This window comes from Physcomitrium patens, chromosome 20 (genome assembly GCF_059467195.1).
Source record: "Physcomitrium patens ecotype Gransden chromosome 20, ASM5946719v1, whole genome shotgun sequence".
NCBI lineage: Eukaryota > Viridiplantae > Streptophyta > Bryopsida > Funariales > Funariaceae > Physcomitrium > Physcomitrium patens.
This window is the reverse complement of record NC_143429.1, coordinates 6,132,293-6,144,877: the sequence shown is the minus strand read 5'-3', so window position 1 is coordinate 6,144,877 and position 12,585 is coordinate 6,132,293. Positions and strand designations below refer to the sequence as shown.

General features: G+C 30.4%; 1 protein-coding gene across 2 annotated transcripts; it reads right to left on the bottom strand.

Annotated features, from left to right (window-relative positions):
* Positions 1–391: 391 nt before the first annotated feature.
* Positions 392–2,736, bottom strand: LOC112273675 (uncharacterized). Of its 2 annotated transcripts, none has more exons than XM_024502718.3 (2): positions 1,647–2,736; positions 392–1,449 (listed from the first exon to the last, which is right to left on the bottom strand). In XM_024502718.3, exon 2 carries the CDS (start codon positions 1,363–1,365, stop codon positions 604–606), a length of 762 nt encoding a protein of 253 aa, XP_024358486.1. In that variant the 5' UTR covers positions 1,366–1,449; positions 1,647–2,736; the 3' UTR covers positions 392–603. The 2 variants fall into 2 exon arrangements, with proteins under 2 accessions (XP_024358486.1, XP_073385697.1); XM_073529596.2 differs by having other exon boundaries at positions 2,092–2,736.
* Between the last annotated feature and the right edge of the window lie 9,849 nt (positions 2,737–12,585).

The following is a 12,585-nucleotide window of genomic DNA, read 5'->3' as shown; positions in this document are numbered from 1 at the left end:
AAACGTGTGGGAATCTCAGAATCTCGAGTAGATGTAAGCGGTTAACGACTGCAAATGAGGATATGTGCTTTTCAATGCAACCTCTACAATGAGAGATTAACTTCACATGGATTCATAACTACAGCCTTCATTGGAAGCTTTTTGCTTCATGTTTGCTGCTGCTGATAATGAATGCTGGAATTGTAGAGTATATTATCACCATGCATTTCAGGACCAATAATAATACTGGCTGACAATAAACTATCGTGCGTCGGATTCAGCGTCAACAGCTTTGCAAAACCTCTAGGACAGGAATATTATTCCTAGTCACATTCTCAAAAAAATAAAAGTAAAATAAATAAATCGTCATAGCTTGCACACAGTGAGCCAGTAGACAATTCCGAAGCACCTCTGATCAAAGTACTATCGATAAACACTTAATGATCTCTTGAAGTCGTTTATACAAGTAACTGTATATAATTGCAATGTCTGAACCTAATCACTTCGACACCAATTACAACTGCTTAAAGCGAAATATGCACAGATCTCAGGGCTCGAATTTGAACCTTCCACGATAGTAGGAAGAAGAATGTAAGAGAATGGTGAGGAAATAGAAATGATACATCACGGTGCTTTTGCGGTGTCTATTCGGCAGCAAATGGAAGAGAAAAACGACTTCATGCTTGAGCTTCGTTGCATTCTAGGGGAATGAGGAGTCGACTTACGAGTCTGTCTTGGCGATGGCTTCGCAGAGGTACTTGACACTGGATTTGCGATGCGCTCACCCATATCCTTGCCGGTCCATTCGCCGTCGGAAAGGATGCTGTGGCAGGAGATGAATTGATCGTTCCAGTCCGGGCTGCGGCTACCAGTCGATAGGGCATCCTCGAACGGGGCGCTGGTACGAGCTGCGTCGGGAGAATTTGAGGCCGCTAGCTGAAGGTAAGCCGCCAGAGACGTAGAAACGGCTGCCACAGAGTGTGAGTCAGCTACTTCTCCCTCCAGTTCGGAGAAATCAAACTCGTGCAACCTGGAGGATTCCGCATTTCGGCAGCATCCAAGTAGCTCGAGGATCCCACAAGACGGCAAGTGGTTCCGTCTCCTGTCCGTAAAGACATGGTAATGTGTGTCTGGGTACATGGTGCGGAACGACGTGTCCATGGGTAAGCTGATAAGGCTGCCGAGGGTGATCCTCCGCGAATCTTTAAAAAACGAGGAGGCTGCTTCGGAAAGTCGTGAGTCTGTGTCGGAGTTTGACGACGCATCCACATCGGAGAAGAAAGGGAGCAAGAAGGTGGTCTGAAGGTTCATGAATTGCTGATGGAATGCAATAGGGGTTTGACAAGGCGCAAGCTGATCTTCGGGACCAGGCGTGTGGATGTCCATACACGTGGGAAGACCGAACGGCCATCCCAACGAGGAAACCGAAGCCGAAGACGAAGTCTCGGGAGAAGCGCTTTGCAAACCTCCCTGCATGGAATTACTCTTTTGCATCAATTCCTCCAGTGAACGAGTAGTTTTATCAATTCCGCAAATTCTTTTAGAATCTTCCTCAGTCAGTCCGCTGCTTAGTCTTAAGCCGTGCCTTCTAATTTATCAACCCAGTGGAAATAATTCTTCGCCAGCCATGGTACACACAAAGATTGACAAGGCCAATAGTCGCCCACCTGTGAGCAGATAATAGCTAGCAAAGCTTCGAACTTACAGCGACTTCACAACTTCTGCTCTTCAATCGAACGGCTTTCACAGTCCTCACAAAGACTGGTAAATTAGACAGAGAGCATCGGCCTAGGTGAAGAAACCAACGAGAACTAGGTGGGCTATGATCGAACAATCCAAAATTAACCACGTAACAGGCCCTGAGGTTATCTTAGACATTCCACGCTGGTTCCAGCTAGCTAAGCGTAAACAGCTACGCTACCGCTTCAAGCAGAAACATGCGCATTGCATCTCGAGTCGCTAATCAAGATAACCACCCGATACAGATAATAAACACTACTTGCTCCAAACAGACAAAAATGCCGTATGGTTGCACTCGGGCCGAGAAGAAACGAAAAGAAGAGAAGCAACGAGTAGCACAAAACTAACAACAACAAGAAAAGCAATCCGTGCCTTTTTTCTTGTGCAACGCCACCAGACCGCAATGGTGGCAACAAAAGCTTCCTCCGTGGAGAGCTCGCCCAGCAGGCAACGCCGCCACCTCTTGTCCAACCCAAGATGTCCACCCCGAACGAAAGATCGTTTCCTCTCCTCCACCACCACCACCGCCCACCGAAATTTCCCAACTCTCAAACAAAAACAAATGCTACAGATATCAAGCTACACGCAATACAACCAGAATCGTCATTCCACTTCCCCCCCGCTCCAAACACCAAGGTAAGCTCCTCGATCACAATCCCCGCAGCCGATTCTGTTCACCTCAAAAATCCATCGAGCACTCGTTTTTTCACGTGGACTGAAGCGAAGCAAAACAAAAAAATCAAAAAGCAATAAGCAATAAGGTGACGAGAGTCAAGAAATGCGAAGTCATTCAGTCAGTCAGTCAGTCAATCAGTCAGCAGAATGATGATGGCTCTGGTTATGCGCAGCAGCAGATGCGGCGTGCGAAAGTGGCAAAGATAAATTGCACTCTGCTCGCTCGCTCGCTCGCTCACCAGGGGAGACGACGCACTCCCCAGTAGTGATCTACCACAAGCCTGGTCAAGGAAGGACCACAAGATTGGCTCCTCGGGGAGTGCGACCCAGAGCGCACGCTCCGGTGCTCTTCTGTCCTTTGGCTATTTGCTCCTCGGGGCCCCGTTGACAGGGTCACCCTCGATTCATTCATCCACTCATTCCTGCATTCATCTATCTCATTTTCATTCATCGATCTCAGCCTACTTTTGATGTTGCCCCTGGAGAATTTGGCAATTATTAGGGAACGGCCTTTTGTCTTTAATCATTTGGGAAGCGCTTTGAGAAAGTAAAACACTCTTCATACCACAAATGCTTTGTGGGTCACGTTCACTAGAGTTCCCAACTTCAAACAAGCTTACTCTTTGTTTTTTGTTAGTTAGTTGGTTAGTTTATTTGTTAGTTTGTTTCCACTTGCATTAATAATAGTAATGAGTTGATTCACTAATATGATTGGATTTGGGATAAAGTGTGTGTTTGCAAATTTAGGCCCTACAGGACTTGTCTTGAAGTCCACTTCCTTATTTACCGTTTTGTGGCATTGTTTTTTAAACTTGGAATTTATTTTGTTTATTTTTACTGTCTAATTTTGGTATCCATTTGTGTGTTGATTTGTTTGCCTGTAGTGACGATGAGCTTTCATTGAGAAATTTTGTCATTACACTTGATGTGTATTATTCATGACAAAAAGTATAGAAATTAGAGTTATGGTCCAAGTTGGATGATGGATAGACCAACATTTATTACTATCCAATTCCCTATTGTGTAAGCAGAAAACATGACAGATACAGATGCTCTAAAAGTACTAGCCTTCAATATACATTGACTATTTGAATTTCCTCTAAAATTAAAATTAAAAATGTTAGATGTAAGCATAAGTAACTTATAGAAAAAAGTTGTTTAAGCTGTGGATTAGGGAATTCCGCCCACTTGATGATCCATGCCCACCTGACTTCTTGAAATCTCTGTGCTCAGGCATGACAACAATCCCTTAGAAAAGAAGTACCTAAAGCATCTCAACAGTATTTTGGGATAAATGCTTCTTTTCAGAAGATGTTGAAAATGAGCAGGTTAATGAATTTTAGAATTTGAGGCAATGATGTTATTGCTTGTAGGCATTATCAGTTAAATAAATAAAGTAAAAACATTAACAGTAAAAATTATTATAAAGTAATACTATTGATAGATTAAATTATGATGATTGTATTAAAGGGTTAGTTAGGTGTGAGTAGATTCTATTTGTTTGTGGAGAAAACTTTAGATAAGTATTCAGAGTAGCCAATATGTCAAGTTTATACCTCGTAGTGTGACATTTGGGAAGAATAAAAATTATACAAGAGTTTGATGTTAAACTTAAAGATACATCATATTGAAAAAAAGGTAGAATAACACCTTATATCTATCTATATATATATATATATATTTTGTTGTAAAAAATATGATATTTATTACTTCAATATAATATATATATATTTTTTAAGTAAAATTATTATGATAATTTTTTTCTTATGTTAATAAATGATTAGATAAGAACAAGTATTGACTTACAATTAAATTATTTATTTGTATTAAAAAAATTACATAACTAAAAAATACTAAAAATATTCCTAAGAAGAATCACAACTTTAAATTATAATTATATTAATGTAATAAAATAATTTTTTGATTTCTTTACATTATTAGTTATATTATATTTAGAAAGTTGCTAAAACAACAATTTTATATTATTGATGCAACACCCCACTTGGGTATCAGTACTTATTCTATAAGAATTCATGATATTTAAGAATTTACACTCTTAGGTAAATTGTGAGAAGTAGAGTTTTTTCTTGATAAATTAATGGAAGCTAGTAGATACATAATTAATACAACAATGGTTCTTATGATTAATTTATATAGTAGAAGAAATTCAGTTAAAAAACCAAAAGTTAGTTCAATTTATTCTAGAAGGAGGATCATTATTCTAGCTTACATATTTATAACACTATGATTAAGCTCTATGCAAAGAACTAAAAGATGTACTTGATTTGATTCTTAATATCAATTTTATATATAATAAAAAAAAAAAATATTAGCAAGCAAAAAATTTCAATTGTAGCAATGTAGTAATCTTCATAATCTAATCATGCACCTCACTAAAATACTCAAATACCACTCCTAATACAATCTTTGTTGCTAACTCCTAATTAAAGGCTTTTATAGTCACTATTATACACTATATTACTAGATCCTTGCTTTGTACCACTACACTTTTACAACTAATGCTCAAACTTTCTTGCTCACCACTCTTTGTGGCCAACATGACCCTACTCAATGTATTAATGGATTGTGCGACTATTGTGTATCTAATTACTATGGTAATAAAACCACACTTTATTGGTAATTTCACCACATTATCTATGTAAAATAATTCACAACCAACTTTACAAACAATCTTTATAAAACACACGAGTATTTAGCTAGTTATAAGATTCTTCTCCTGTAGGTATAAATTAACAAATATATCTAATACATATAAAGAACAAAAAGAAAAGAAGGTACAAGTGAAACAATAAATCTCCAAAATAAATAATCAATAACTTAAAAATAGATATATTTAAGAATAGATATATAAAATAGATATATAAATGACTTAAAAATATAAAAGATTGCAATAGATCATAATTCAATGCATTAAGATGACATCCACAAGAACATTGATAATTAGGCTTGTTTAGAGCACAATACTGCTAAGATGTCAATTCCATGAAAGTTGACTATATCTTTATTTTTTGATTTAGATCCAATTTAAGGTATATTTTATCTAATTAATTAAGAAGTATCTCAATTTTTAGAATATTTTCCTAGATGATATAGCTAGAAGGTAGTAAAAATAGAAGAAGAGGATTAAGATGCCTTTTTGGATAGAATTTTTTTTTTATAGAACACCATTGGTTGCAAGTTGTTCATGTAGTAGGTATTTGTATAGAATACCAAAATTTGGTAGTAAAATATTTCATATACTTGTCTTATTAATCTAGTGCTTCTACCAATGCATATACTTTTAGCAATATAAAACAAGTAATTTTTTGGACCTCTTGGTTACAAAATTTTTTACTTAAATAAATTTAAGTTTAGACTTTGTTATCTCCAATTTTTGATAAAATCTTTATTTTTTATGCTCCACATATATTATAATCTTATGTAAAATATCATGAAAGTATATTGTGATAAATTAAAGCTACTTTTTTAGAGCAACATGACTCCATTCTATCCTTAACATATTCATATTTCAAAAATACAAGTATTAAGAGGACCACACATTAGTAAATCTCTCCTTCCAAGTCAACTAAGTTATTAGTATATAATTAATGACAATGAGATATTTAATATAATTTTGTTAAAAATTTTTTAGTTGAATTTAAAAAATTAATTATATGACTATCTATAACTTGATTTCAATACTCCATAAAGGTTTTCCATTCATCTATAGAAAATTCTTACTTACAATTTATAAGAATATTTTTATTAATATATTAGACATAAAGAAGGTTTGTTGATATTGAAAAAAAATCGTATGAAAATATGATTTTTAGTTCTTTGTCAACTATTAATATAAGTAGTGCTATTTTATTATTAAAGAATGATTTAATCTTCTCTAATGCCAAGACATAGTCTGCATCTTTTTTATCCTTCAAAAACACAAAATATTATGAAAAAGAGAAATGGAGGAAATCACACCCACATCACAAAGGAATAGCATTCAAAATTTATTAGCCATGTATATGCAATCTATCAAGATAATATAAAGATATTTTTGTATAAGTTTTATTAAAAAGAGATGAATAAAAAAGAATTGAAATATTATTTCTTTTAATACAACAATAATCATATAAAAATCCAACTCTTTCATTTCATCTAGTAAAGATGCAATAAGTATATATCCTTATAACAACTAATAATACATAGCTATATATTTGTAAAAAAGATTTAAAGGCAATACCATGATACTAGACTTTTGCTAATGCATAATAATTAAAATTATTGCAAGTTTAGTCTTTTAAAGAAGAATCTATTGTATAATTTATTATATTTTAGAGAACAAACATCTTACAATGGCATGTGTAGATATGTTGGAAGGTCAATGATTGTGAGTAGAATTTCAAACAATAAGATGTTAATGACCAAATACATCAAACTTCTTTATATACAAATCAAATAAACAATTACAAAGGCATATGTATTGGTATTTTTATTTTTATTTTTTTCTTATATGTATACTAGCAACCACAATTGTACTTCAATTAAACTTAAGCATTAGTAATTGAGCATCTTTTTATGACATAATAATTCTAAGAAAAAAAAAATGACTAAATACTTTTAAAAAAATTAATCAATGTAATGTAGTAACATTTAGATGGAAGATGCATTGAGAATGAAGATTTCATATATATATATATATATATATATATATATACAAGTGAAAAAAGAATAGAAGTTGATTTAACTAAGTGTCTTTAAATACCATAGATTAGTTATAAAAATATAGTTTTTTCCATCTTCATGAAAGAAAGTAACAATTACTTCTTTTTTCTTTCTTTTAAAAAACATTGACTATTGTCTCGGGGCATTATTTCTTGCACCAATCTCTATCTTTGTTTCAAAATCTTTAACATCTTAGATAAAAAATTAAGATTGACTCTTCTATTTTTTTGATACAAATTTATATACACAAACACTTAATCTAAAATACCTACATATCTAATGGATTTCTATTCCTATTCAAATCACAAAAAATGTTCATAAGTACAAGTATAAGTTTTTCCTATTTCATTCATAAATCATTTAGTTAGTATACAATATTTTCCAAAATAATTACACTCTGTCCCTTTTTTTAGTCCCTAAAAATCCTCTTCTAAAATCCTAGCCATCTTCCAAATCCTAATCTTTGCTATAGCTAGATCTTTATTCAATATAATTTTTATCCATCTTAGATCTTCATCCATTTTAATCTTCATCTATTATATCTTCATCTATTAAAATGTTCATTTAATCAATAAAATATTGTTATTATATTAAAAGTAATAACTAATCAAGATCTATCTTAAATATGATATTTCTATTACCTAAAGTTACTGGTTTGCCAAATCTTCAATTAATATTATTTCCCTTTTAACTCACATTTTTCTTCAAATATTTTAGGATGATTTAGAGGTTTCAATAAATAATACGAAAAAATTTTAAAAAAATTAAAAATCTTAAAAATTTCAAAATAAAATATAAATTATTACTAATTGAATTAAGTCTATTTTAAGAATAATTTTTAGCTCCTAATTATTCTAATAGTTGGAATAGAGAGTTGTGGCCTTTCAACTATTCTATCAAGTTTACTTTCTCTTATTTATCATCAATCTAATAAATAAATAAAGAATAATCTTTCACAAATCAAAATAAGCATTGAAAATGTCTCTTCTAGTCTTTCTTATAGGTAGCAATTTTATCTAGCAATTGCCTTGACTAATAGCCAAAGTGTTGATTTCTATTTTTGTCTCAAATAATAATTTTTTAATACTAATTGATCAATGGCATTGCGTCTAGTATTAGTCCAAGCTTATAATTCCAAGAATTTAATTCTTATTTAATCCTTACTTTGTTTGATTTGGGATCTTTTCTATCCATTCATGTTCATCTTATATCTTGGTTTAGTCCTGGGTCTTGATTTAGTTTTTTTTTTTTTTTTTTTTTTTTTTTTTTTTTTTTTCATGATCTTATAATTAGGTTTGTAGTCAAGCTTCTAATATCTTTATTTAGTCTTTTAATTTTTATTGATTTTGAATTATATCCTCCTAGCTAAGTCAACTATCTTATTTTTTTGATACAAATGCTTTACTTGAGCTACTTTCTCTAGAATTGTATCAAGGACATGAATCTTAACAAACTAAAAGATCAATACACTCTTGCATTAATATTAAGGACATGAATCTCAGAAAACAAAAAGATCAATACACTCTTATGTCATTTAAAAATATTAAAGAATCATTCAAAGATGATATAATATTAAACTAAAATAACTATTATAAAAGATAAAAAGAATAGAAATTCTTAAAATAAGATTAAAGATTAGAAAGGCATTAAAAAGAATGAAGAAGGCTTCATTTTTGCTTCCATATATATGTTGACTTTATAAGACACATGTCTTAACTTGCAATGCAAGTTTTTTATATGAGTGCCACTTTGTTAGCTTGTATTCTAAGCTACCAATATGTATAACACGTAGTTAGTTTGTTAACTAAGTTTTAACCTACTAATCAACTACAAATATGTATAAAGTCAAATATATATATCTATGAAGCTTCTAAAAAACTTTGCCATAAGATGATACTAAATCTAACTATATTTATTTTCTATCTAATTTTTTTTATCTAAGTAAATATATATGTTTGTGACATTACTTCCCATTCTAAGAACAAGTTATACAAAGAACAATCATCATCTTTTATAGATCTTACTATTCTTCATCTCAATTTTGATAGATATTATCAATAAAAAATATCTACCTTCTTTGTTGCATTTTAAGATTTTCAATAAGTTTTCAAGTGTATTCACTAATATCATATCTATATCAATGAATAAGATATTCTAATTTATTTTGACATTGCCTTAAATGTAAGACTTCTTCCACCTTAAACTTTTGATTATTATCCACTTCTATAAGAAGAGGTGGAATTTGTCTTCTTTCCAAGATATTCGTTGTCTTATATAGCTTAAGAAGAGAGATATAGAATATAGGATGGATCTTCATAGATTCCAATAGATGTAATCAATAAGCAACTAGATTGACTTATTCACAAATAGAAAATAGTCCAAGTCTGTGATGATATAACTTATCATGAAGGTGGCTCGTCTTGATATTGTGACAAAATAACTATACCTTGTCACAAATATAAAATTAAGGTTGCTCCTTGCAATAAGCATCTACATTGGTCTTCTATCATTCTTGAGCTTCTTTTAACTTTTTCATCATTGTTACATGTAAATCAAATAAATAATTTATCAAATCTTTCATTGTATGATTATCAATTTTAAAAAATTCAAAAGAATCAAATTATAGATGATAATCATAATTAGCAAAGAAAGATTTTTTTTATATAGAAGAATGTATTATATTATAATAAAAAAATTCTATCAATGATAAAAGATTTATTCAACCATCTTATTGATAGTTGATAGAATATCTTAAATATTGCTTTAAACTTAGTTCATGTGCTCCATTTGTCCATCAATTTGAAGTTGAAAATCCAAAGCTAGCTTTATATCCACCTTTAAAATCTTAAAAAAGATTCTTTAAAAATTTGATATAAATTGAGTCTCTCTATTTGATATAATATCTTAGGTCAATCCATATTAATAATAAATATTATCAAAAAAAAGATAAGCTATTTTTTTACATACAATAGATTTTGTATATAATACAAAATGAGCCATCTTAATAAAAAAATCTACTATCATAAATATAGAATCATATGAACTTAAGAATAAAAGATTTATAATAAAATCCATAGAAACAAAAGACTATGGTTTTTCATTAATAAGTAATGGCTAAAAAAGTCCATAATAATAATTCTTTTGATGCAAGATAAAAATATTTAGAAAGAATGTCTAATAAACCTTATTATTTTTTTTGGATCAATTATTAATTTTAAAATCAAACCTTGATAAAGACAAAGACATACTCCAACAAGCTTGGCATTAATTCAAAATATGTATCAACATAAAATACTTGAGATTTTTACAATCCATATACAAGATGATTAATCTCAAGCGTCTTTTCAGATAATAACACTATTCTTGAAATGAATCCATGATTGTAAGAAGTTCTTTGTTGTAGATCTTGTAATTAATCTTGGCTATTGAAAATTTCTTAGAATAAAAAGCTACTAAGTAGAGCTTATTATCTATTTTCATTTGTGATAAAATTGCAACTCTTGCAAAGTTTAATGAGTCAATTTTCTTAAAAAATGCCCTAAAGAAATTAATGCAATACAAGATTGGTGTAGAAATAAATATTGTTTTCGAGCCTTTAAAAGATGCTTCAGCATCTTTATTCCACTCAAGTTTATCTTTACATGTTAGACATGTAAGAAGAGCTGCAACTTGAAAAAAATTCTTAATAAAAATTCTGTAATAATTAAAAAATTTCAAAAAATATTACACATCTCTAACTATTTTTGGGATCTTTCAATCTATAGTAGTGAGAACCTTCTTAGGATCCATCATAAGACCATTATTTGAAATGATATATGTTAGCCCAAATTTCACCACTCGATGAAATGAATGCCACACAATTAATTCAAGAGGTGGAATAGGAGAGCTTCCAATTGTGTAATTATTAAATTGATTTAAATATTTTTATTAATAATTTAATTAACTTTAAGCCTTTCAAACAATGGTTACCAAAATAAAATAAAATAAAATTTAATGAGATTATTATGATCTTTAAGGCCATTTGTATAATCCTTACGTAAATTTTGATGGATTCTTCAAATTCATTTATATAATCCGTAATTACTAATTTTTATGTGATTACAAAAGTTTAATTAATCAAAATAGATAAATAATTAATTAATTAAAACTTATAAATTACTATCTCTTAAATAATTGATAATAAAAGTAATTGATTATATTATTACCATTAATTCATAGTAAAAGTAAAAAGATCTTAAAGTTTGAGTTAAAAGTAAAAGTTGAAAGTTAAAATTTAAAAGTTAAAAATAAAATTTATAAGTTAAAAGTAAAAGTAAAAGTTAAAAATAAAGTAAAAAATAAAAGTTAAAAGTAAAAGAGAGAAGATTAAAGGTTAAAATTTAAAAATTAAAATCTTAAAGTTGAAATTTGGGAGTTAAAAATTATTGTAAAGGTAATAGTAAAAGTAGGGCTAAAGAGAAATAAAAGCAAAGGTACCTTGACAACGCTGAGGAAATGAGGGTAGCAAACTCCTTTCTACTCCAAAATTTTTTAAAATTCGTGATTAATTCCAAATTGAATGATTTATAGTTTATTGAAAATTTAACTCAAAGAAACTCCTGATCTAATAAGTTTAAATTCAATCTAGTATCTAAGCCGCAAGAAATGCTCCTTCAAAGTTGATTGACCAAGACTACTATAGCAGGCAACCTCCCTCTACTTGAAAATTAACCAAAAATTCAATTTAACTTTAAATGTAGTAAAATTTATACCATTAGAAGCTCATCTTGAAGATTCACTTATTTTCAAAATTTCACAATAATTCAATTAGGAAGCTTTGATAAATACCTTTCTAAAAATGATTAATCTAAGTTGCCAAGGCATCCGACCCCCATACACTCAAAATTCTACTAAAACTCTATCCTTACTCCAAATCAAGAAATCTTTATCTTGTTAGAAAGCTAACAACAAAAGGTACAACCAAAAAAAAACTTACATCAAAACTAAAAAAATATAATGACTGACTGAGGAAAATCCGAAGCTCTTGAACCTTTAGAGTATTTGGAAGGCCAATGGAACTATCTACCACAATGAATTATGTCTTAAAACCCAATGTCCATCATTCACTACTCCAAGTTCATGCATACACAACCACAAGTGTACAATGAGATTAAAAATAAAAAAAAAAAAAAAAATTAAGATTAGGGTTTAGGGCCAAAATTTGACATGGCTTTGCCCTTCACGAAAAGAAGAGAGAGAGAGGGCTTGGGGGAGACCAAGCCACTCTTATAAAATTGAGTGGTAGATTTTAGAAGGGCGGCCACATCTCCACCCTTGATCTCTAAGATCCCTAATGTAGAACTACGGCCCTCATTCATCCAAGAGTCACTCTCGTTACCAAGGTTGATGGCTCTTGTAAGTAGTCAAGAAAGAATTTTTTGATAAATCTAACTTCACCATTGTCTTCAAAACAGCTTTTTATGCTGAAAT